This window comes from Staurois parvus, unplaced genomic scaffold (genome assembly GCF_062004578.1).
Source record: "Staurois parvus isolate SC_StPar_1 unplaced genomic scaffold, SC_StPar_1.0 ptg001288l, whole genome shotgun sequence".
In the NCBI taxonomy this organism is placed as follows: domain Eukaryota; kingdom Metazoa; phylum Chordata; class Amphibia; order Anura; family Ranidae; genus Staurois; species Staurois parvus.
In genome coordinates this window covers 718,752-743,180 of record NW_028319084.1, presented here as the reverse complement: position 1 = coordinate 743,180, position 24,429 = coordinate 718,752, and the positions used below count along the sequence as shown (strand labels likewise).

The 24,429-nt window shown below is 41.7% G+C and overlaps 1 protein-coding gene across 6 annotated transcripts in view; it reads left to right on the top strand.

Annotated features, from left to right (window-relative positions):
* Positions 1–24,429, top strand: part of TTBK1 (tau tubulin kinase 1) — a 150,334-nt gene that overhangs the window by 29,310 nt on the left and 96,595 nt on the right. The window contains exon 2 of one of the 6 annotated variants that reach the window (XM_089660925.1): positions 14,889–14,915. The exons of 4 other annotated variants lie outside the window; for them this stretch is intronic. In XM_089660925.1, the coding sequence (XP_089517051.1) occupies positions 14,901–14,915 (15 nt within the window). In that variant the 5' untranslated portion in view covers positions 14,889–14,900. Of the gene's footprint in view, positions 1–14,888; positions 14,953–24,429 lie in introns of those variants that run through there. One more of the 6 variants, XM_089660926.1, reaches the window with a different exon arrangement.

Genomic DNA, 24,429 nt, shown 5'->3' with positions numbered 1-24,429 from the left:
AGTTCACACCCATGCGATCCGATTCTGCACATCGCACCGCGTTTTGCGAACTCATTTTGGGGTGTCGTTAACTTCAAATATACACATGTGGTGATTCGTATGAACAGGGTGCGATTATAATGCGGTGCGGCAATCGCACTGAAACCGGTACGAATTCCACACCGCATCAGTGTGAACCTGGGCTCAGAAAGACCTTATGGTCCTAAAGCTGGATTCCAGAATAGGAAATGTTACCTAAATCCATTCATCGTGTATTCTTCTTCAGTCTTGGTGTACTTTGTGTATTTCTTCCAGATCTGTGCAGTGATCCTGTGTGAAACCTGTGTGCAGGACCTTTAACGCCTCCCACCCGCCATATAGTAATGTGACGGACGCAAGGCGGTTCTTTCGCTCTGGGAAGACATCAGATGACGTCCTCCCATTCTAACCACGCATGCGCGGCTCCTGGAGCGCGCAGTGCGGCGATCGGTGGAGGGACACAGAGGATCACTGATCAACGGAAAGAGCCGAAGATGTCAGCTCGGTCATGTGATCAACTGTGTCCAATCACAGCTGATCACATGTATACAGGGAAATGCCGGTTATCTGCATTTCTCTCCCCACGAGCTGTCACGCTGACAGAGGAGAGGAGAGAAGAGCGGGTAATTGGTATTCCTCGGAGGGGAAATGTACAATGATCATCAGAGCACTGAGGATCAGTGTGCCCTGATGAGCTGTGTAGCCCCAGCAGTGTCACCTGTCAGTGTTCATCAGTGCCAGCTCTCAGTGCTCAATCATGCCACCTGCCAGTGCCCATCAGTGCCACATTAGTGCCATATTTCAGTGCCACATCAATGCCACATATCAGTGCCCATCTGAGCTGCCTTTCAGTGTCACCCATCAGTGCCAGCCAGTGCCACCTATCAATGCAAGTCAGTGCCACCTATCAGTGCTGCCTATCAGTGCCAGTCAGTGCCACCTATCAGTGTGCATCAGTGCCACTTATCAGTGCCCATCAGTGCTGCCTATCAGTGCCACCTAATAGTGCCAGTCAGTGCCACTTAACAGTGCCAGTCAGTGCCGCCTATCAGTGCCTCCTATCAGTGCCATATATGAGTGCTGCCTTTCAGTGCCCATCAGTGATGCCTGTCAATGCCCATCAGTGCCACCTACCAGTGCCCATCAGTGCCACCTATCAGTGTCCATCAGTGCAGCCTATCAGTGCCTATCAGTGCAGCCTCATTAACACACATCAGTGAAGGAGAAAATCACTTATTTACAAAATTTTATAACAAAAACTAAGACAACAAAAATGTTTTTTTTCAAAATTTTCAGTGGTTTTTGGTTTGTTTAAGAAAAAATAAAAAACCCCGAGGTGATTAAATACCACCAAAATAAAGCTCTATCTGTCACTAAAAAATGATAAAAATTTCATATGGGTACAGTGTTGCATGACCGCGCAATTGTCATTCAAAGTGTGACAGCCCTAAAGGCTGGAAATTGGCCTGGGCAGGAAGGGGGAATAAGTGCCCGGGGGGCAGGAAGGGGGTTTAAGTGCCCGGTAGGCAGGGGGTTAATAAAGACCAGTCACTGCTGCTCTCTCTCCTTGTGCTGGGTGACTGGTCCTGTCTCCGCCCACTCCTTTAGTTTTCTGCAGGCAGTCTGTAGTGGGAGGAGCTGCTGGGCCCCTCCCACAGCTCTGCTTTCTGCACAGTCTGTGTCCAGCACAGTAGTGATGTTACTGCTACTTTTACAAGGTAACATTTGGGTTTGCAAAGCCATTTGGTGATCATAAAGTGGATTTACATCCTTTGTGGCTAATGAAGAATATATTCAGATGCCCGTTTTTGTGCCCGGAGTTCAGCCTTAATTAGTAACAGTTTGCATTTATCACGCATTTGTGTCTAGAATTTGGGTTGTGCTGGTTACTAATCCTTTTCTGCCTCTGGGCCCGGGCTCACACTTGTGCGGTGCGGCATATCACGTGATTCTCACATTCCGCATTCCTGTGCAAATCGCATGCGAATTCTGTGCGGTGGGATTGGAGACGTACATTTTGTATGGCTCAAATCGCACCGCACCAAAAAGGTGTAGGACCTTTTTTTTGGTCCGCGCTAGAATCGGATAACATAGGCGTTCACACCCATGCGATCCGATTCTGCACATCGCACCGCGTTTTGCGGACCGTCGTTAACATACACATCCGCAGCAGTTCGCATGAACGGGGTGCGATTGTGATGCGGTGCGGAATTCGCACAGAAACCGCTGCGAATTCCGTACCGGCTGAAAGACGATGGGCACTATCTGACCTGGATGAATATTATATTCCTGCCCATCGTCTTTCATTAAAATAAACAATAAACTGAACGCAAATCCTGGACTTGACATGCAGAAATGAATTGCGTCAGTTGATTTCACGCGGCCTTGACTGGTGATGCCGGATCCCTCCAGAGATGCTTCACATCCTCCTTTGTTATTGTATCTTGTACAGTTTCATGTCATCAGCAGAAATGGAATCATTGTTGTCTGAGTTCACTTCAAGGTCATTGTTAATCGTCAACAGTCAACTTATCATCCGTTGCTTTATGACGTCCAATCCCCAACTACGTATTTTATTGGTCAGTGGGAAAAGGACCCTCTTTTATTGGTGGTCAGTGAGAGAAGGACCTTCTTACATTGCTGGCCAAAGAGAGGGAGGAGCCTTTTACATTGGTGGTCAGAGGGAAAAGGAAACTATTACATTGGTGGCCAGTGGGAAAAGGACCTTCTTACATTGGTGGTCCATGGGGAAAGGAAACTATTACATTGGTGGTCAGTAGAAAAAGTTCCCTCTTACACTGATGGTCCATGGGAAAAGGAAACAATTACATTATCATCCGTTGCTTTATGACGTACAATCCCCAACTACATATTTTATTGGTCAGTGGGAAAAGGACCCTCTTTTTTGGTGGTGAGTGTGAGAAGGATCTTCTTATATTGCTGGTCAAAGAGAGGGAGGAGCCTTTTACATTGGTGGTCAGAGGGAAAAGGAAACTATTAGTGGTCAGTAGAAAAAGTTCCCTCTTGCATTGGTGGTCAGCAGGAAAAGGACCTTTTTACACTGATGTTCCATGGGAAAAGGAAACAATTACATTATCATCCGTTGCTTTATGACGTACAATCCCCAACTACATATTTTATTGGTCAGTGGGAAAAGGACCCTCTTTTATTGGTGGTCAGTGAGAGAAGGACCTTCTTACATTGCTGGCCAAAGAGAGGGAGGAGATTTTTATATTGGTGGTCAGGGAAAAGGGAACTATTACATTGGTGGTCAGTAGAAAAAGTGCCCTCTTGCATTGGTGGCCAGTGGGAAAAGGACCTTCTTACTTTGATGGTTCATTGGGAAATGAAACTATTACTTTGTTGTTCAGTGGAAAAAGTGCCCTCTTGCATTGGTGGCCAGTGGGAAAAGAACCTTCTTAAATTGGTGGTCAGTGAGAGAAGAACCTTCTTATATTGCTGGTCAAAGAGAGGGAGGAACCTTTTGCATTGGTGGTCAGAGGGAAAAGGAAATTATTACATTGGTGGTCAGTGGAAAAAGTGCCCTCTTGTATTGGTGGCCAGTGGGAAAAGAACCTTCTTAAACTGGTAGTCCATGGGAAAAGGAAACTATTACACTGGTGGTCAGTGCAAAAAGTGCTCTCTTGCATTGGTGGCCAGTGAGAAAAGGACCTTCTTACACTTATGGTCCATGGGAAAAGGAAACAATTACATTATCATCCGTTACTTTATGAAGTCCAATCCCCAACTACGTATTTTATCGGTCAGTGGGAAAGGGACCCTCTTTTATTGGTGGTCAGTGAGAGAAGGACCTTCTTACATTGCTGGCCAAAGAGAGGGAGGAGCTTTTTATATTGGTGGTCAGAGGGAAAAGGAAACTATTACTTTGGTGGTCAGTAGAAAAAGTGCCTTCTTGCATTGGTGGCCAGTGGGAAAAGGACCTTCTTACATTGATGGTCCATGGGAAACTGAAACTATTACTTTGGTGTTCAGTGGAAAAAGTGCCCTCTTGCATTGGTGGCCAGTGGAAAAAGAACCTTCTTAAATTTGTAGTCCATGAGGAAAGGAAACACTTACATCATCATCCGTTGCTTTATGACATCCAATCCCCCAACTACGTATTTTATTGGTCAGTGGGAAAAGGACCCTCTTTTATTGGTGGTCAGTGAGACAAGAACCTTCTTATATTGCTGGTCAAAGAGAGGAAGGAGCCTTTTACATTGGTGGTCAGAGGGAAAAGGAAATTATTACATTGGTGGCCAGTGGGAAAAGGACCTTCTTACATTGGTGGTCCATGGGGAAAGGAAACTATTACATTGGTGGTCAGAGGAAAAAGGAAATTATTACATTGGTGGTCAGTGGAAAAAGTACCCTCTTGCATTGGTGGCCATTGGGAAAAGGACCTTCTTTTATCGGTGGTCCATGGGAAAAGGAAACAATTACATTATCATCCGTTGCTTTATGACATACAATCCCCAACTACGTATTTTATTGGTCAGTGGAAAAAGGACCCTCTTTTATTGGTGGCCAGTGGGAAAAGGACCCTCTCACATTGATGGTCCATGGGAAAAGGAAACTATTACTTTGGTGTTCAGTGGAAAAAGTGCCCTTTTGCATTGGTGGCCAGTGGGAAAACGACCCTCTTACATTGGTAGTCAGTGAGAGAAGGACCCGCTTGCATTGATAGTTATTGTCAGTTGTGTGTGTTGGTTTCATGCAGCCTCTCCAGATGCTGCCAGATTCTTCCAGAATTGGTTGTATAGTTTCAGTGGGAAAAGGACCCTCTTACACTGGTGGTTAGTGGGAATGAAACCCTCTTGAATTGGTGGTCAGTGGGAAAGGACCCTCTTTCATTGGTGGTCAGCGGGAAAAGCACCCTCTTAAATTGACTGTTAGTGGGAAAAGGTCCCTCTTACATTAGTGGTCAATGGGAAAAAAAGTAACTCTTACATTCGTGGTCAGTGGGAAAAGAGGTCCCTCCTACATTAGTGGTCAATAGGAAAAGAGTCCCTCTTACATTAGTGGTTAGTGGGAAAAGGGCCCTCTTACTTTTGTGGATAGTGGGAAAAGGACTCACATTGGTGGTTAGTGAGAAAAGAACCCTCTTACATTGGTGTTCAGTTGGAAAAGGACCTTACATTGGTGGTTAATTGGAAAAGGACCCTCTTACATTAGTGGTTAGTTGGAAAAGGACCCTCTTACATTGGTAGTTAGTGGGAAGAGGACCCACTTACATTGGTAGTCAGTGGGAAAGGACACACTTACATTGGTGGTCAGTGGAAAAAGTACCCTCTTGCATTGGTGGCCATTGGGAAAAGGACCTTCTTTTATCGGTGGTCCATGGGAAAAGGAAACAATTACATTATCATCCGTTGCTTTATGACATACAATCCCCAACTACGTATTTTATTGGTCAGTGGAAAAAGGACCCTCTTTTATTGGTGGCCAGTGGGAAAAGGACCCTCTCACATTGATGGTCCATGGGAAAAGGAAACTATTACTTTGGTGTTTAGTGGAAAAAGTGCCCTCTTGCATTGGTGGCCAGTGGGAAAACGACCCTCTTACATTGGTAGTCAGTGAGAGAAGGACCCGCTTGCATTGATAGTTATTGTCAGTTGTGTGTGTTGGTTTCATGCAGCCTCTCCAGATGCTGCTAGATTCTTCCAGAATTGGTTGTATAGTTTCAGTGGGAAAGGCACCCTCTTACACTGGTGGTTAGTGGGAAAGAAACCCTCTTTCATTGGTGGTCATCGGGAAAAGTACCCTCTTAAATTGACTGTCAGTGGGAAAAGGTCCCTCTTACATTAGTGGTCAATGGGAAAAAAAGTAACTTACATTCGTGGTCAGTGGGAAAAGAGGTCCCTCCTACATTAGTGGTCAATGGGAAAAAAGTCCCTCTTACATTAGTGGTTAGTGGGAAAAGGGCCCTCTTACTTTGTTGAATAGTGGGAAATGCACCCTCTTTCATTGGTGTTTAGTGGGAAAAAGACCCTCTTACATTTGTGGATAGTGGGAAAAGGACTCACATTGGTGGTTAGTGAGAAAAGGACCCTCCTACATTGGTGTTCAGTTGGAAAAGGACCTTCTTACATTGGTGGTTAATTGGAAAAGGACCCTCTTATATTGGTAGTTAGTGTGAAAAAGACCCTCTTACATTAGTGGTTAGTTGGAAAAGGACCCTCTTACATTGGTAGTTAGTGGGAAGAGGACCCACTTACATTGGTAGTCAGTGGGAAAAGGACCCACTTACATTGGTGGTTAGTGGGAAAAGGACCCTCTTACATTGGTAGTTAGTGGGAAGAGAACCCACTTACATTGGTAGTCAGTGGGAAAAGGACCCACTTACATTGGTGGTTAGTGGGAAAAGGACCCTCTTACATTGGTGTTTAGTTGGAAAAGGACCCTCTTACATTGGTGTTTAGTTGGAAAAGGACTCACATTGGTGTTTCGTTGGAAAAGGACCCACTTACATTAGTGGTTAGTGGGAAAAGGACCCTCTTACATTGGTAGTTAGTGTGAAAAGGACCCTCTTACATTAGCGGTTAGTGGGAAAAGAGACCCTCTTACATTAGTGGGTAGTGGGAAAAGAGACCCTCTTACATTAGTGGTTAGTGGGAAAAGAGACCCTCTTACATTTGTGTTTAGTGGGAAAAGGACCCACTTACTTAGATAGCTGAAAAGATTGTTGGTGTCTGGTTACTTTTTTGAAAGGCAGACATTGTACCTTGAGCAAGGAAACCCTAGCAACCTCTGGAGGAACCCTGGATGAGGAAGGCTGCCTTAGATTATACTTTTGTTATTTTCTGTGGACTTGATTGTACTGTAACATATATTTCATGCGGTTGAATAATTAGGCTGCCTATAGAAATTTCTCACCCTTTTGTCCAATCTTCTTTGCTGGATTGACAGCGATCAGGCTATCAGACGAGGGTAGATACCTTGAGGCCACCTTGGGATGTGCTGAAGATATCATTAAGGTCCATACCATGCCATATTCCCTACTCCTTGGTACTGAGTGAAGATCGACAAGTGAGGTGATGCCTACATTTTACAGTAGCTGTGCACAGTACGATAGAGGAGAAATTGTGCGTATCAAATATGTAGATACAACCTTTCAGCTGTTGGATCATTTCGTAATATCAGACCACCTATCAGTGTTTGGAGCCACCATCAAACCGTAATGATGAATACCCAACAGGGCATCAATAGGTAATCTACGCCCTATCCTAATAAAGTATAAAAACTGCTAACCATGGTGCAAAGTGACACAAAAAAATAAAAATAAAGTTTTTTAAAATTATTATTATACAGGATTTATATAAATCTAGAGCTACTGTATCAACCAAACAAATATATATTACCTACACCCTCTAACATAGAAGATCTAACTTGCACCCTTGAAAGTGCAAACCAACAATATAACTTTAATATGTTAAATAAATATCCCCAAATCTGTAAACAAATATACATATAATAAACCCCAAAAATTAAATGATAAATGATCCCAAAAATATCCAAAAAATTAAAATAAATAAAATAAAATTATTATTGATAAAATAAAAATTCTTATCAAAATTATAAGTCACTCGTGTCCAAAATAAAGTCATTCCAATCCTTGTATCCAAAAAAATGCAACTTTTCAGATCCTTTGGTATCGAGCCCCTCCAATGGCTCCCAAAAGGAAAGTATGTGCCTCAAAAAGAAAGAAAACTCATATTATTATTATTATACAGGATTTATATAGCGCCAACAGTTCGCTCAGCGCTGTACATTACAATGGGAGACAATACATGAGACAGTACAGTAACAATACGATTCAGTACACGAGGGGATCGAGGGCCCTGCTCCTTGGAGCTTACAATCTAGGAGGGAGGGGATGGTGGTACAGGAGGAGATAGCTGTGGGGGATGGAGTGGTAGGAAGAGTGGAGGAGATCGGCAATTAGCTGAGGGCGGGGTAGGCTTCCCTGAGGAGATAGGTTTTCAGATGCGCCTAAATATATAGTGCATTACCTTAATAAATAAATACAATATCATACCCATATACCAACTACAAAAAAAGTGAAAATTACAGTGAAAAATGTGAATACTGTATAAAACCGTGATAGTGCGTCACTCTATGAATAAAATAATTTATACAGGATTTATACAGCGCCAATAGTTTGCTCAGCGCTTTACAATATAAAGGGAGACAATACAGTTCAATACAAGAGGGATAGGAGGGCCCCGATCCTTGGAGCTTACAATCTAGGAATAAAATAAGGTATTAAAAAAAAATAAAGTTATTAAAAAAAAATAAAATTATTAAAAAAATAAAGTTTTTAATAAAAAAGGAAGTTATTAAAAAATATAAATAAAATAAAGTTATTTATTTTTCTTGTGTCACTTTTATTTTTATTTTTTGTGTCACTTTGCACCATGGTTAGCAGGTCTTCTCCTTTATTAGGATAGGCCATAGAGGTATATTGATGCCCTGTTGGGTGTTCATCTTACGGTTCGATTGAGGCTCTGTCGGATGTTTACTTATTTACTTCTACTGATTTATGTATTTAATATTCTTCTTATGCAGGCCATAGATGGATCGAAAACCGGACGTTTTTTTATAAAAAAAAAGGGAAAATCTGTCTTTCGATCAGCCGACGTTACCACCAATGGTAAAAAAAATCGGCCAATTTTCGTCCCGTCTACGGCCGGCATTTAATTACTTCTGTCCCTGCAGAGAGCTCCGCTATTATATTTGACATGAAAAAATATTGCGGGTGCAATAACGTATCCATTTGTATCCATTTCAGATACAGATGTTTTTATTCTGATACAAATAGATACATTGTTGCAACCGCAAGACTTTTCATATAAAATATATCTTCTCCTACTTCTTTTTCCTCTTCTTTTCTTCTTTTTCTTCTTCTTCCTCTTCTTCTTTTTCTTCTACTTCTTCTTCCTCTTCTCCTTCCTCTTCTTCTTTTTCTTCTTCTTCTTTTCTGCTTCTTCTTCTTTTACTTCTTTTTCTTCTTCTTCTTCTTCCTCTTCTTCTTTTTCTTTTTCTTTTTTTCTGCTTCTTCTTCTTTTTCTTCTTCTTTTTCTTCTTCCTCTTCTTCTTTTTCTTCTTCCTCTTCTTCCTCTTCTTCTTTTTCTTTTTCTTCTTTTCTGCTTCTTCTTTTTCTTCTTCTTTTACTTCTTCTTTTTCTTCTTCTTCCTCTTCTTCTTCTTTTTCTTTTTTTCTGCTTCTTCTTCTTTTCTTCTTCTTTTTCTTCTTCCCCTTCTTCTTTTTCTTCTTCTTTTTCTTCTTCCTCTTCTTCTTTTTCTTTTTCTTCTTTTCTGCTTCTTCTTTTTCTTCTTCTTTTTCTTCTTCTTCTTCCTCTTCTTCTTCTTCTTCCTCTTCTTCTTTTTCTTCTTCTTCTTTTCTTCTTCTTGCAGGTCATGGCTCATGCACAGATTTTTTATCGGTAAAAAGATCGGCCGATTTGCCCATCATTGCTGGGAAAATTGGCCGATCTACAAAATTGGCCGATTTTTTTCCAACTTCACCGATAAAAAAAATGTGCCAAATCCCCGAAAAACGGTCGACCAATTAACCCACTAACGGTGCGAAAATCGGAAGATTTTTTTTCGGATGATTTTTGACCCATCTATGGCCTGCATTACACCATGAATTAGGGGTTAGTTATAGAGCAGCACTATCTATTTTCTTTATTTTACATAGGTGGTGGAACACTTTTCGGTGCTTGCTGCTTTTTCGTTTCGTTTTATTCCCTTTTTGGCAGCTCGTAAGATCCTCCTCATTATTGGAGCCACCATGGAGTCATCCATACAGGTCCTAATTTTCCTATTTGGGTTTATCTTACTAAACATCTTTTTGATTTTCTGCTAACCTCAGTTACATACAGTGGTGTATTTTGGTTTGTGCTGCCCTAGGCAACAAAAAAATCGAAGCCCCCCCTTCCCCTCCCACCCCAGGGGGGAGAGCCTGGCATGGACCAACACCACCAATCCTACCCCCAACCCCCCCCCCCCCCCCCTTCCCGTGGAGATAGCCTGACATTGACCAACATACACCATTACCCCCCACCCCCACCCGAGAGAGCCTTCCACCAACATACAACCACCTCCACCCCCCCTTTCTGGGGAGAGAGAAAGACACTCACCTTCACAGCTCCAGATATCCTCGGGAATAACAGTCAGGCGCTGCATACAGCCTGCAGCCTCTCTCAGATCCCACCTGGTCCCTGTGCTGCATGTCCCCATTCTTCTGGGGTGCCCCCCTGAAAAATGCCGCCCTAGGCAAATGCCTTGTTTGCCTTGTGGTAAATACACCCCCTGATTGCATAGGATGGATTGGAACATCAGTGATTTACCAATGTCATCGTAGAATATTGTGACATATTTAAGTTCTTTGTTAATGATGACATTTTGGATGTCATATAAATGTAGTGACGTTAATATTTACTCCGTGGAGAGAAGTGCGCGTCCTGAACGTTGCATTCAGAGGAGTGAGATTTAAATATATTGGCATAACAAAAGTTGTCGGCACAGTTGATGACATAAACAACCTTCCTGTCGACTGGCATTTGAAGGTTTTTTTTTTTTTCTATGGACCCATTCTAGTGTATGTTGGGTGTATGGCAACTTATTTTAGACATAAGAATCTGAAAAAGAGCAGCACAACTAAATGTTAATACAGAAGCGCAATCTCAATGCGCATGTACAGGTCACATGTAGCCGAGGTCTCATGCAGGCGCTGCTTGGTGGTACCCAGGTGGTCCCTCAATGATAAGAAGATATTGGTCTGGTCGGATCACACTGCTCCTTGGATCCACGCAGAAGCCTAAAAAAGCTGGGGCTGAGGTATGAGGACTCAGTGCCAGATATAAGAAGTAAAGGTACTCATAGTGTAGTATTTTAAAATAAAAAATTTATTAAATCCAATGTGAAAAAATCAAATAAGGATTACAAAGCACATGCCTGCAGCCTGTAGCCAGTAGAAGAGGCTGTAAAAAAACATCTAAAACACTGACCAGTGAAAATTAAGGGTTGGCCGCCGGACCTCCTGATCCGGCGGCGTGACGTCAAGGCGTGCGAAGGCTCCTCCTAGACGCGTTTCGTGTCAATACACGTCTACAGTAGGGGTGATGCCATTGGCATCACCCCTACTGTCAATGGCATCACCCCTACTGTAGACGTGTATTGACACGAAACGCGCATTGGCCTACTGCCAATGGCATCACCCCTACTGCCAATGGCATCACCCCTACTGCCAATGGCATCACCCCTACTGTAGACGTGTATTGACACGAAACGCGTCTAGGAGGAGCCTTCGCACGCCTTGACGTCACGCCGCCGGATCAGGAGGATCAGGAGGTCCGGCGGCCAACCCTTGATTTTCACTGGTCAGTGTTTTAGATGTTTTTTTACAGCCTCTTCTACTGGCTACAGGTTGCAGGCATGTGCTTTGTAATCCTTATTTGATTTTTTCACATTGGATTTAATACATTTTTTATTTTAAAATACTACACTATGAGTACCTTTACTTCTTATATCTGGCACTGAGTCCTCATACCTCATACCTCAGCCCCAGCTTTTTTAGGCTTCTGCGTGGATCCAAGGAGCAGTGTGATCCGACCAGACCAATATCTTCTTATCATTGAGGGACCACCTGGGTACCACCAAGCAGCGCCTGCATGAGACCTCGGCTACATGTGACCTGTACATGCGCATTGAGATTGCGCTTCTGGTAAGCGGGCAATCTATCTATCCCTCGATATTGGATTGGATTACACCAACGTTTTTGGAAGTTTTTTCATAATTGAACTGCTTACCACATCTGATATTATTACATTGGACAATCATCTTTTCTCATGAGTTATTTTAACATAATTGCTATAAAGATATTGTTTGTAGCGCTGCACTTTTATTTTGTCAATTTCAGTTGGAAAGGTTTTGTGGTTCCTTTTAGTGCATTTGCCGCTCACTGGAGTGCACTCACTAACTTATCTACATAAATGTTAATACAAATAATCAATACTCATACCAAAAACAATCGTCACCATGCCACAGATTTTCAGCTTGCAATGTCTGTGCTTTCGATAAATATCCGTAAACCACCTTATAGTGGCCGAGTGTTCATTGTAATGTTACTAAACCCACAACGGTAAAATAAATCTGTATCTGCAGTAAAGCATGCTTGTTATACTCACTGTGGAAGCTAAGGGGTTAATCCTCTGCATTGTGTAAAAAGGCTGTTTGATCCTGTCTTCTCTTCTGATCCCCCCTTGTTCTACTGTCCCCAATCCATCTGCTGATAGAACAGAGCCTTGGGGTCAAGTTGCACATGCTTACTTTGGTGTATATTGCTAGACAGTTTTTTTCTTGGGAGAGTGCATGTGATCAGCACTGTCCAGACAGAGGGTCAGGGGTTATGCAGTCTCATAGGACAGTCAGGGGAGAATGAAAACTCCTCCTACAAGCTTTAACCAGTGCTCTGCTGGAGACTGATAGAAGTCACAAGACTGCTGTATACTGCTGATGAGAAAAGGTATTTAACAGTTTATATTTACAAAATAATTGCATTTCCATGTTGTGTGTACTGTGGGGGAGCGGATATAGTGAATGCAGGGTCAGGGGAGAGTAGATATAGTGGATGCAGAGTCCAGGGAGATCGGATATAGTGAATGCACGGTCAGGGGAGACCAGATATAGTGAATGCAGGGTCCGGGGAGAACAGATATAGTGAATACAGAGTCCAGCGAGATCGGTTATAGTGAATGCAGGGTCTGGGGAGACCGGATATAGTGAATGCAGGGTCCTGGGAGAGAGGATATAGTGAATGCAGGGTCCGGGGAGAGCGGATATAGTGAATGCAGGGCCCGGGGAGAGCGGATATAGTGAATGCAGGGTCCGGGGAGAGCGGATATAGTGAATGCAGGGCCCGGGGAGAGCGGATATAGTGAATGCAGGGTCCGGGGAGAGCGGATATAGTGAATGCAGGGTCCGGGGAGAGCGGATATAGTGAATACAGAGTCCAGCGAGATCGGATATAGTGAATGCAGGGTCCGGGGAGACCAGATATAGTGAATGCAGGGTCCGGGGAGACCGGATATAGTGAATGCAGGGTCCGGGGAGACCGGATATAGTGAATGCAGGGTCCGGGGAGACCATATATAGTGAATGCAGGGTCCGGGGAGAGCGGATATAGTGAATGCAGGGTCCGGGGAGATCGGATATAGTGAATGCAGGGTCCGGGGAGAGCTGATATAGTGAATGCAGGGTCCAGGGAGAGCGGATATAGTGAATGCAGGGTCCGGGGAGACCAGATATAGTGAATGCAAGGTCCGGGGAGACCAGATATAGTGAATGCAGGGTCCGGGGAGACCAGATATAGTGAATGCAGGGTCCGGGGAGACCAGATATAGTGAATGCAGGGTCCGGGGAGACCGGATATAGTGAATGCAGGGTCCGGGGAGACCGGATATAGGGAATGCAGGGTCCGGGGAGACCATATATAGTGAATGCAGGGTCCGGGGAGAGCGGATATAGTGAATGCAGGGTCCGGGGAGAGCGGATATAGTGAATGCAGGGTCCGGGGAGAGCGGATATAGTGAATGCAGGGTCTGGGGAGACCAGATATAGTGAATGCAGGGTCCGGGGAGAGCGGATATAGTGAATGCAGGGTCCTGGGAGACCAGATATAGTGAATGCAGGGTCCGGGGAGAGCGGCTATAGTGAATGCAGGGTCCGGGGAGAGCGGCTATAGTGAATGCGGGGTCCGGGGTTTAGTAACACTTTACATGTCTATATACCACACTATGTGATAATATCTTTTACCTTCTGATTTATGCCTATCAATCACAAAATTCAAATATATGACAGCAAGAGTTATTTTCATACAAATCTATGTACGTATCCTATATCCACCATCAGTGTTTTTACTCACCATCCACACAGGCTGCTTACCTATGTATATGACCCACTCAAAGAGTTAGGTATTTATGCTCCTTGCTCTTTAACGTGGGTGTGTATCCCCTCTGGGTATTCACCAAATGTATCAATAGATGGTCTTCAATTCTCTCTATGTGAACAGCTTCCCCTTCAGCAATAATCGCTGAAAGAAATAAAACAGCTTTTCATAGGGGGTTTATTTAGTAAAACGGAAGAGTGCAAAATCAGGTGCCTTTCCGTATAGAAACCATTCAGCTTCCAGGTTTTATTGCCAAAGCTTAATTGAACAAGCTGATGTTAGAAGCTGATTGGCTGCCACGCACAGCTGCACCAGATTCTGAGTGCTTCAGTTTTAGTAAATCCCCATCATAGTGTAATATATTCAAATAAACCACCCCTTTATTAAAAACATATTCAAAATCACTTCAATCCAGTCCACAATAATATTGCCTCCTTTAAAAAGCAGGTATTACCCTCTTAAGGAATAACATCGGCATCACTGCATGTATACTTCCGGTTTCAGGAGTGCGTGATGGCGTCACGTGGCTCCGCCACAGGCGCGTTTCGACACATGACCCATGTCATCAAAAGGGAAAAAAATAAAGTTGAAGATTTGTGAAATTATGAATATATAAGTTCAGTGATTGTCTTTAGTATGAGCATTTATAATTTGTATTAACATTTAGTTGCACTGCACTTTTTCATGTTGATGCGGGAATACATGACGGTGATCTAGCGGCAAGATATATCGTTTAACTACGTTATTTGCACATATATCGGTAGCTCGGGGTATTATTTGCCCTTTTAAAAATCTGACCGAAAGCTGTCCAGGGCTGTACTCTTGGTTCTAATGTGTTTATAATGCAAATGATTCTGGTAATTGTGGCCCCTTTTTCTTGACTTTCCATGGAAATCCCAACTTGTTCTACTTCACAGGCTCCAAGCTGAATGAGCCGCGATCAGGTGAGCATCTGACGGCTGTGGAGTCGCTAGCGAGATGGTGAGAGACATGGGTAACTCCGGCATGTTTCATAAATGGCATCTCTACCGCTGCCAATTCCCAATCACCCCAAATGATACATCTGATGTATCGGAAGTCGGACGTTCTTACACACTTGTCAGTGCATGGTGAGCTTTGACGCCCCCCAACTCCTTGACTGCCGGATGGGTGGAGGCTTTTACCGGAGACCACTTGCAGTGGAAGGAGTTACTGGATGCATGAAGCTGACTCTTTGCTGCGGGGATATATAGAGCTTTAGAAAATGATAGGAGGAGATATCCACACGTATAGGGAATAATAGGACGAGTTATACAGTGTTGGAGGAAATAATAGAACCAGTTATACAGAGCTATAGGGGGTAGTAGGAGGAATTATACAGAGCTATAGGGGGTAATAGGAGGAATTATACAGAGCTATAGGGGTAATAGGAGGAATTATACAGAGCTATAGGGGTAATAGGAGGAATTATACAGAGCTATAGGGGGTAGTAGGAGGAATTATACAGAGCTATAGGGGGTAGTAGGAGGAATTATACAGAGCTATAGGGGGTAGTAGGAGGAATTATACGGAGCTATAGGGGGTAATAGGAGGAATTATACAGAGCTATAGGGGGTAGTAGGAGGAATTATACAGAGCTATAGGGGGTAGTAGGAGGAATTATACGGAGCTATAGGGGGTAATAGGAGGAATTATACAGAGCTATAGGTGATAATAGGAATTATACAGAGCTATAGGGGGTAATAGGAGGAATTATACAGAGCTATAGGTGATAATAGGAATTATACAGAGCTATAGGGGGTAGTAGGAGGAATTATACGGAGCTATAGGGGGTAATAGGAGGAATTATACAGAGCTATAGGTGATAATAGGAATTATACAGAGCTATAGGGGTAATAGGAGGAATTAAACAGAGCTATAGGGGGTAATAGGAGGAATTATACAGAGCTATAGGGGGTAATAGGAGGAATTATACAGAGCTATAGGGGTAATAGGAGGAATTATACAGAGCTATAGGGGTAATAGGAGGAATTATACAGAGCTATAGGGGTAATAGGAGGAATTATACAGAGCTATAGGGGAAAATTGGAGGAATTATACAGAGCTATAGGGGTAATAGGAGGAATTATACAGAGCTATAGGGGTAATAGGAGGAATTATACAGAGCTATAGGGGGTAATAGGAGGAATTATACAGAGCTATAGGGGGTAATAGGAGGAATTATACAGAGCTATAGGGGGTAATAGGAGGAATTGTACAGAGCTATAGGGGGTAATAGGAGGAATTATACAGAGCTATAGGGGTAATAGGAGGAATTATACAGAGCTATAGGGGTAATAGGAGGAATTACAGAGCTATAGGGGGTAATAGGAGGAATTATACAGAGCTATAGGGGTAATAGGAGGAATTATACAGAGCTATAGGGGAAAATTGGAGGAATTATACAGAGCTATAGGGGGTAATGGGAGGAGTTATACAGAGCTATAGGGGTAATAGGAGGAATTATACAGAGCTATAGGGGGTAATGGGAGGAGTTATACAGAGCTATAGGGGTAATAGGAGGAATTATACAGAGCTATAGGGGGTAATAGGAGGAATTATACAGAGCTATAGGGGTAATAGGAGGAATTATACAGAGCTATAGGGGGTAATAGGAGGAATTATACAGAGCTATAGGGGGTAATGGGAGGAATTATACAGAGCTATAGGGGGTAATAGGAGGAATTATACAGAGCTATAGGGGGTAATGGGAGGAATTATTCAGAGCTATAGGGGTAATAGGAGGAATTATACAGAGCTATAGGGGGTAATAGGAGGAATTATACAGAGCTATAGGGGGGGGTAATAGGAGGAATTATACAGAGCTATAGGGGTAATAGGAGGAATTATACAGAGCTATAGGGGTAATAGGAGGAATTATACAGAGCTATAAGGGGAAATAGGAGGAATTATACAGAGCTATAGGGGTAATAGGAGGAATTATACAGAGCTATAGGGGTAATAGGAGGAATTATACAGAGCTATAGGGGAAAATAGTAGGAATTACAGTATATAGACCTTTTGGGAATAATAGGAGGAGCAATAGTAAATAATAGAAGTTCTAAATTCTGAAAGAAAAGCTATTGGTAATATGAAAATTTCCAGGGAGGACCTGCGTAACGCGCTAAAAAATAACAAAAACAGGGCACGCCAGGCTGGCGCATTACCTTCATTTTTAATTCATAAAAGCAAATATTATACTCACAAACATATTAGGTTGACAAGCGTATCAGTGAATTCAAAGTCACGACCGCCAAATCTGCAGCACTTAATCAACAGCATGGGAGGAGGCCATCCAGGTCTAATGTGGCTAGTATGTTTCGAGGGGAATCCCCTCTTCATCAGAACCATTGCTCTGATGCTGTGGATCCCATGCTGTTGATTAGGTGCTGCAGATTTGGCGGTCATGGCTTGGAATTCCCTGATATGCATGTTAACCTAATCTGTTTGTGACCAGGGGGGGACTGACCATTTGGAAACTCGGGCACTGCCCAAGGGCCTGGGGTAAGTAGGGGGACCCATGGGATGCCCCTGGTACCTTTTTCGTAGGCTTTTTTGAGTTTGGGCAAGGACACAAGGGCCCCGTGATCCCCTATTGCCCGGCGGCCCCATGAGTTGTCAGTTGTTTGTAAGTATAATATTTGCTTTTATGAATTAATATATATGAAGGTAATCTGCTGGGCTGGTGCGCCCTCTTTTTGTTGTTTTTTTTTTTAGTGCTGTGCATGATGGGATACCTTCAGTCCTAAGATGGCAGCAAAGCATGGTGGTGCCATTTAGACACAAACTGGAAGAGTGGAAACCTATCAGTCTCTGAGCACCACATTTGAACGCAGAAGGTTGTTTCTATAGGACTTGTATAAAGTAATTTGAGTAATGTTACATTGGAATAAAAGCAAAGTCATACCGTAAACTGGCAGTAGTTATAAAATGTGATGGGTTTGACAAATCCTAGCATCAGCCCAACCAAGTAGGCTCTCCATTGAGAACTTTGTATTTGTTGATGATGATGACCATGATGGAGCTGCAGTGTCATCTCCCTCCAAGTGTCAGTTGCCTTCATCTCTTATTTCATTTACTAGTGTTTACGTTACTAAAGTATGAAGTAACAGAAGTATGGAAAATGTTAGGTGAAAGGACCACAAGACCCTTAATCGCACTGGAGCTCCATCATAGTAATACATGCCTGACACACAACCACTGGGTTCAAAGATTTGGGTTTTTAGTAGACTAACAGGGATTAATTGGAGTGGAAAAGGAAACAACTTGGAGTCATTACAGTTAAAAAAGTATCATTGAAGATACAAGTTGGAGTATTAGAGAAGGTACAAGGTGGAGTATTAGAGAAGATACATGGTGGAGTATTAGAGAAGATACATGGTGGAGTATTAGAAGAGATACATGGTGGAGTATTAGAGGAGATACATGGTGGAGTATTAGAGGAGATACATGGTGGAGTATTAGAGGAGATACATGGTGAAGTATTAGAAGAGATACATGGTGGAGTATTAGAGAAGATACATGGTGGAGTATTAGAGGAGATACATGGTGGAGTATTAGAGAAGATACATGGTGGAGTATTAGAGGAGATACATGGTGGAGTATTAGAAAAGATACATGGTGGAGTATTAGAGAAGATACATATTGGAGTATTAGAGAAAATACATGGTGAAGTATTAGAAGAGATACAAGATGGAATTAAAGTGAACTAAAACATGAAATAAGAAGTAATAGAAGGGATTGTAGAGAGTAGTAGGGTAGAGTCTTTTCCTACCATGAACATGAGTCATTACAGTTAAAAAAGTATAATTAAAGATACAAGTTGGAGTATTAGAGAAGGTACAAGGTGGAGTATTAGAGAAGATACATGGTGGAGTATTAGAGAAGATACATGGTGGAGTATTAGAGAAGATACATGGTGGAATATTAGAGGAGATACATGGTGAAGTATTAGAAGAGATACATGGTGGAGTATTAGAGAAGATACATGGTGGAGTATTAGAGGAGATACATGGTGGAGTATTAGAAAAGATACATGGTGGAGTATTAGAGGAGATACAAGGTGGAGTATTAGAGAAAATACATGGTGAAGTATTAGAAGAGATACATGGTGGAGTATTAGAGAAGATACATGGTGGAGTATTAGAGGAGATACATGGTGGAGTATTAGAAAAGATACATGGTGGAGTATTAGAGGAGATACATGGTGGAGTATTAGAAAAGATACATGGTGGAGTATTAGAGGAGATACATGGTGGAGTATTTAAGTAGATACATGGTGGAGTAATAAAGGAGATACAAGATGGAATTAAAGTGAACGAAAACATGAAATAAGAAATAATAGAAGGGATTGTAGAGAGTAGTAGGGTAGAGTCTTTTCCTACCAGGAACATGAGTCATTACAGTTAAAAAAGTATTATTACAGATACAAGTTGGAGTATTAGAGAAGGTACTAGGTGGAGTATTAGAGAAGGTACAAGGTGGAGTATTAGAGAAGATACATGGTGGAGTATTAGAGAAGATACATGGTGGAGTATTAGAGAAGATACATGGTGGAATATTAGAGAAGATACATATTGGAGTATTAGAGAAAATACATGGTGAAGTATTAGAAGAGATACATGATGGAGTATTAGAGAAGATACATGGTGGAGTATTAGAGGAGATACATGGTGGAGTATTAGAGGAGATACATGGTGGAGTATTACAGAAGATACATGGTGGAGTATTAGAGGAGATACATGGTGGAGTATTAGAGAAGATACATGGTGGAGTATTAGAGGAGATACATGGTGGAGTACTTAAGTAGATACATGATGGAGTAATAAAGGAGATACAAGATGGAATTAAAGTGAACGAAAACATGAAATAAGAAGTAATAGAAGGGATTGTAGAGAGTAGTAGGGTAGAGTCTTTTCCTACCAGGAACATGAGCAGTAATAGAAGGGTTTGTGCTTCATATTTTAAGGGTGTTAAGCTATACTTTCTTAATGTAGTCTAAGAGCCACATGGTTTGAATCTGCGCATATCACGATGCATGGCTTTAAAAGGACTGAAATCTGCCTCTCTATATCAGTACTGGGCATATTCTTCACTCCACAAGCCACTGTTTTAAAGCTTCTCAGAGTACATCAGGAGCCTCAGCCATTGCACCATGTTCCTTGTGTCACTACAAGCTCCAGCTGGTGGACTGGCTTACTGATGCATGCTTATATTTCAGCTCCTGCAAAGCCTGACAGCCGATCACTCAGATAAAAAGGGTCATTCTGCATGTGTAAAATTTCACACTGTTATGGCCTAAATCTACAATGAAAGGGAAATTCTTGTAAAAGACAGAGTCTGCCAATAACTGCATGTGGAAAAAGAAGACCAGCCTATGGTTTGCCCACTCTCGGATTATGTGATGTGTGCCGGCACCCTGTGGAGGACCTCACATGTAGAGTCTCTTGTAGAACCGTGTCACATGGCAGTATCGAATGCCCCTCCAAATCAGTGTTACTTGGATCAGCATGTGAAAGCACTGGTGCAAGACAGACAGAATCGGCTTGTCAGGATCCAGTAGACATCAACAAAATAGTGGCTGTCTGTACATAGATACTGACTCCCTGTTGCATAAATGTGAATGAGATGGGGAAAATTTGGATTCAGCTCCTGTTTTCCATCTGTAGAGAACTCCTCAGACGTGTTTCACCCTTAATAGGGCTTAATCGTAGTAGGACTCTATGATTAAGCCTCAAAGGGCAAAACGCGCTGAGGAATCCTCTACAGGCAAAGAACAGGAGCTGAAGCCGTCTTTTACCCATCTCAATCACATTTATGAATCGGAGTTGGTGTCTGTGTGCAGACGACCTCCAAATTGTAGTGTCTTATCATATGCAGTATCTTACAACACTCATATAAGTATATTGATGGGTAAATTATGGCACCTCATCCCTTAGCAGAATTAAGACCAAAATTACAAGATATATGGGACTTTTTTGATACCATCTAAAAATTACCAAAATAAAATATTCAATAAAATGTATATATATTACAAATGTGGTTAAACTTTCATAATAAAATTGTGTGCTCCAACATAGTTACATAATTCAAGAGGAATGACCCATAGCAAATAACGAAAGCCTATAATGACTTGACCTTCTTAATTTCTCATATGCCATGCATGGTTTCTTTGTTCAACTTATTCATGTGACCTTGAATATGGATCAATTCAAGACAATGCGTTTTGCTGGAAAGCTTCATCAGGAGTATAGAGGCATACAGTAGATGTCAGAAAGGTCTTTGTATATATATGCCTTCGGGGTCAGACTGTACATCTCGTGGTATGAGTCAACTCAAAAGAGAGGACATAACTACTCCAGAAGAAGACTTGTATTACCACTGGCGTACACTATTATGCTGATCATTCCTTTTGAATAATGTATCTATATTGTTGTACACTATTTTATTAAGACATTTTAACCATGTTTGTATTAAATATAAATTTCATTGAATATTTTGTATTGCTGATTTTGGACGGCACCAGAAATGTCCCAAATACGTTGAATTTTTGGTCTTGAATATTTTATGACATATCTGTCAGACAATGTTGTAGTATCTCATGAGATGTTTCTAAAATTGTCATATTGCCTTGTCCCATGCAATGTCTGTAGAACCATGTCACCTTGTTGTATATATTTGTAGAATTATATCCCTTTCTATTGTCTATGGCATGTCTGTAGAAACAGGTCACCTTGTACAATCTCGTGATATTTTTGTAGAACAATATGACTTTGTAGTGTCCATGACATGTCTGCAGGCACATGACTCATAGTACCATTTCACGGCATAATTGTAGAATTATGTCCCTTTGCAGTGTCCATGATGTCAACTTGTAATATTTCATGACCCATCTGATGTTTATTTCACATTTCAGAGACTCATGAATCGCCTATTGGACCACAATGTGACATGTGTCAGACCCTATCCCATTGTAATAACTCAAGGGACGTCTGTCCTCCCATTGTAGTATCTCATGAGGTATTTACAGGAATATGTCCTATTGCAGTATTTCATGAGAATTTTGTAGAAACATGTCCCATTATAGTATCTTATAAGACGTTTTAAGGAACATGCCCCATTCTAGTAGCCCATAAGACATTTACAGGAACATGTCCCATTATAGTTTCCCATAAGACGTTTGTAGGAACATGTCCTATTATAGTATTTCATACTCATAATACGGTTATAAGAACATGTCCCTTTATAGTAACTCAGACAATTATTATAGAAACATGTTCCATTATAGTATCTCATAAGATGTTTGTAGGAACATGTCCTATTATAGTATCTCATAAGATGTTTGTAGGAACATGTCCTATTATAGTATCTCATAAGACAATTATGGGAACATGTCCCTTTATAGTAACTCAAAAAACGATTATAGGAACATGTTCCATTATAGTATCTCATAAGATATTTGTGGGAACATATTCCAGCATAGTATCCCATAAGACGCTTGTGGGAACATGTTCCATTATAGTATCTCAGAAGACGTTCGTAGGATGTTTGTAGGAACATGTCCCATTATAGTATCTCAGAATTCATTTGTAGAGACATGTCCCATTATAGTATTTTAGAAGACGTTTGTAGGAACGTGTCCCATTATAGTATCTCAGAAGACGTTCGTAGGTTGTTGGTAGGAATATGTCCCATTATAGTATCTCAGAATTAGTTCGTAGAAACATGTCCCAGTATAGTGTCTTAGAAGATGTTTGTAGAAAGATGTCCCATTATGGTATCTCAGAAGACATCTGTAGGAAAATGTCTTATTATAGTATCTCAGAAGATGTTGGTAAGAACATGTCCCATTGTAGTATCTCAGAAGACGTTTGTAGGAATATGTCCCATTATTATAGTTTCTCAGAAGGCGTTTGTAGGAACGTGTCCCATTATAGTATCTCAGAAGACGTTCGTAGGTTGTTGGTAGGAATATGTCCCATTATAGTATCTCAGAATTCGTTTGTAGAAACATGTCCCAGTATATTGTCTTAGAAGATGTTTGTAGAAAGGTGTCCCATTATAGTATCTCAGAAGACATCTGTAGGAAAATGTCCCATTATAGTATCTCAGAAGACGTTCGTAGGTTGTTGGTAGGAATATGTCCCATTATAGTATCTCAGAATTCTTTTGCAGAAACATGTCCCAGTATATTGTCTTAGAAGATGTTTGTAGAAAGGTGTCCCATTATAGTATCTCAGAAGACATCTGTAGGAAAATGTCCTATTATAGTATCTCAGAAGATGTTGGTAAGAACATGTCCCATTGTAGTATCTCAGAAGACGTTTGTAGGAACATGTTCCATTATAGTAAGTATCTCAGAAGACGTTTGTAGGAACATGTCCCACTATAGTAAGTATCTCAGAAGACGTTTGTAGGAACATGTCCCACTATAGCAAGTATCTCAGAAGACGTTTGTAGGAACATGTCCCACTATAGTATCTCAGAAGACGTTTGTAGGAACATGTCCCATTAGAGTATTTCATAAGCTGTTTGTAAGAACATGTCCCATTGAAGTGTCCACAAGACATCTGTAGGACCACATAACATTTAGTATGTAGGATTATATCATATTGTAATATCTGTTGAGACAGAAAACACCACTTGAAAGACATCGTTACTTCTTGGAATACTAATATAGTACAGAGCCAGTCCACAAAGTAATTACGAGTATTTAGACTGTACTTTCCTCTGTGGATGTTACTACTGTTCTATATTATTTTGTCACTTATAAGAAGTAGGACAAAATTGTGATGCCATTGGTAAGAGGAAGGTGTAAGTCATTCCTTATAATGGTGACAATTGCATATTTTAGTGTTTCCTAAGAAACAGTTTTATATAGTAATCTGAGCTGTGGGACAAATTTGAATCCAACTCAGAGGAAGGACAAGGCCACCTCTGAAAAAAGTGTCTTATTCTTGGTAATTTGTGAAGTCTAGACAGTAACAGGTTGAGGCCTTACTCATAAGAAGCAGAACAGTAATATGCTGAAGGTTGCTTGTCAAGCAGCAGAACAGTGTTAGGCTTCATGTACACGAGCAGCTCCCAAACTCGAGTTTAGGAGCCTTTGGCATTTTTTTTTGCCAAAGCTCCTAAGGTCAACTGCATAAAAGCCTGTGTCCATGTACACATAGGCTTTTAGCAGAGCTTAGGAGCTGCCGCGTTTAAGTGAGGTTAAACCTCCCTCTCTTGAACGCGGAAGAATCTTGTTCGGGATAGGAACGTTCCAACCTCTGGAAAACGCAAAACGTTTCAACAGCGGTACCGTGATTTTGCAGAGATTTGCATTTTCCTGCGGCCGGCGGTCATGGTAGGCTCGTGTACATGGGGCCTTAGATTGTATTGGAGTAATGTTTTGAAGGTTGACTTGCTTTTGTCTCTCTGTCTATTGGGGATGCTGCC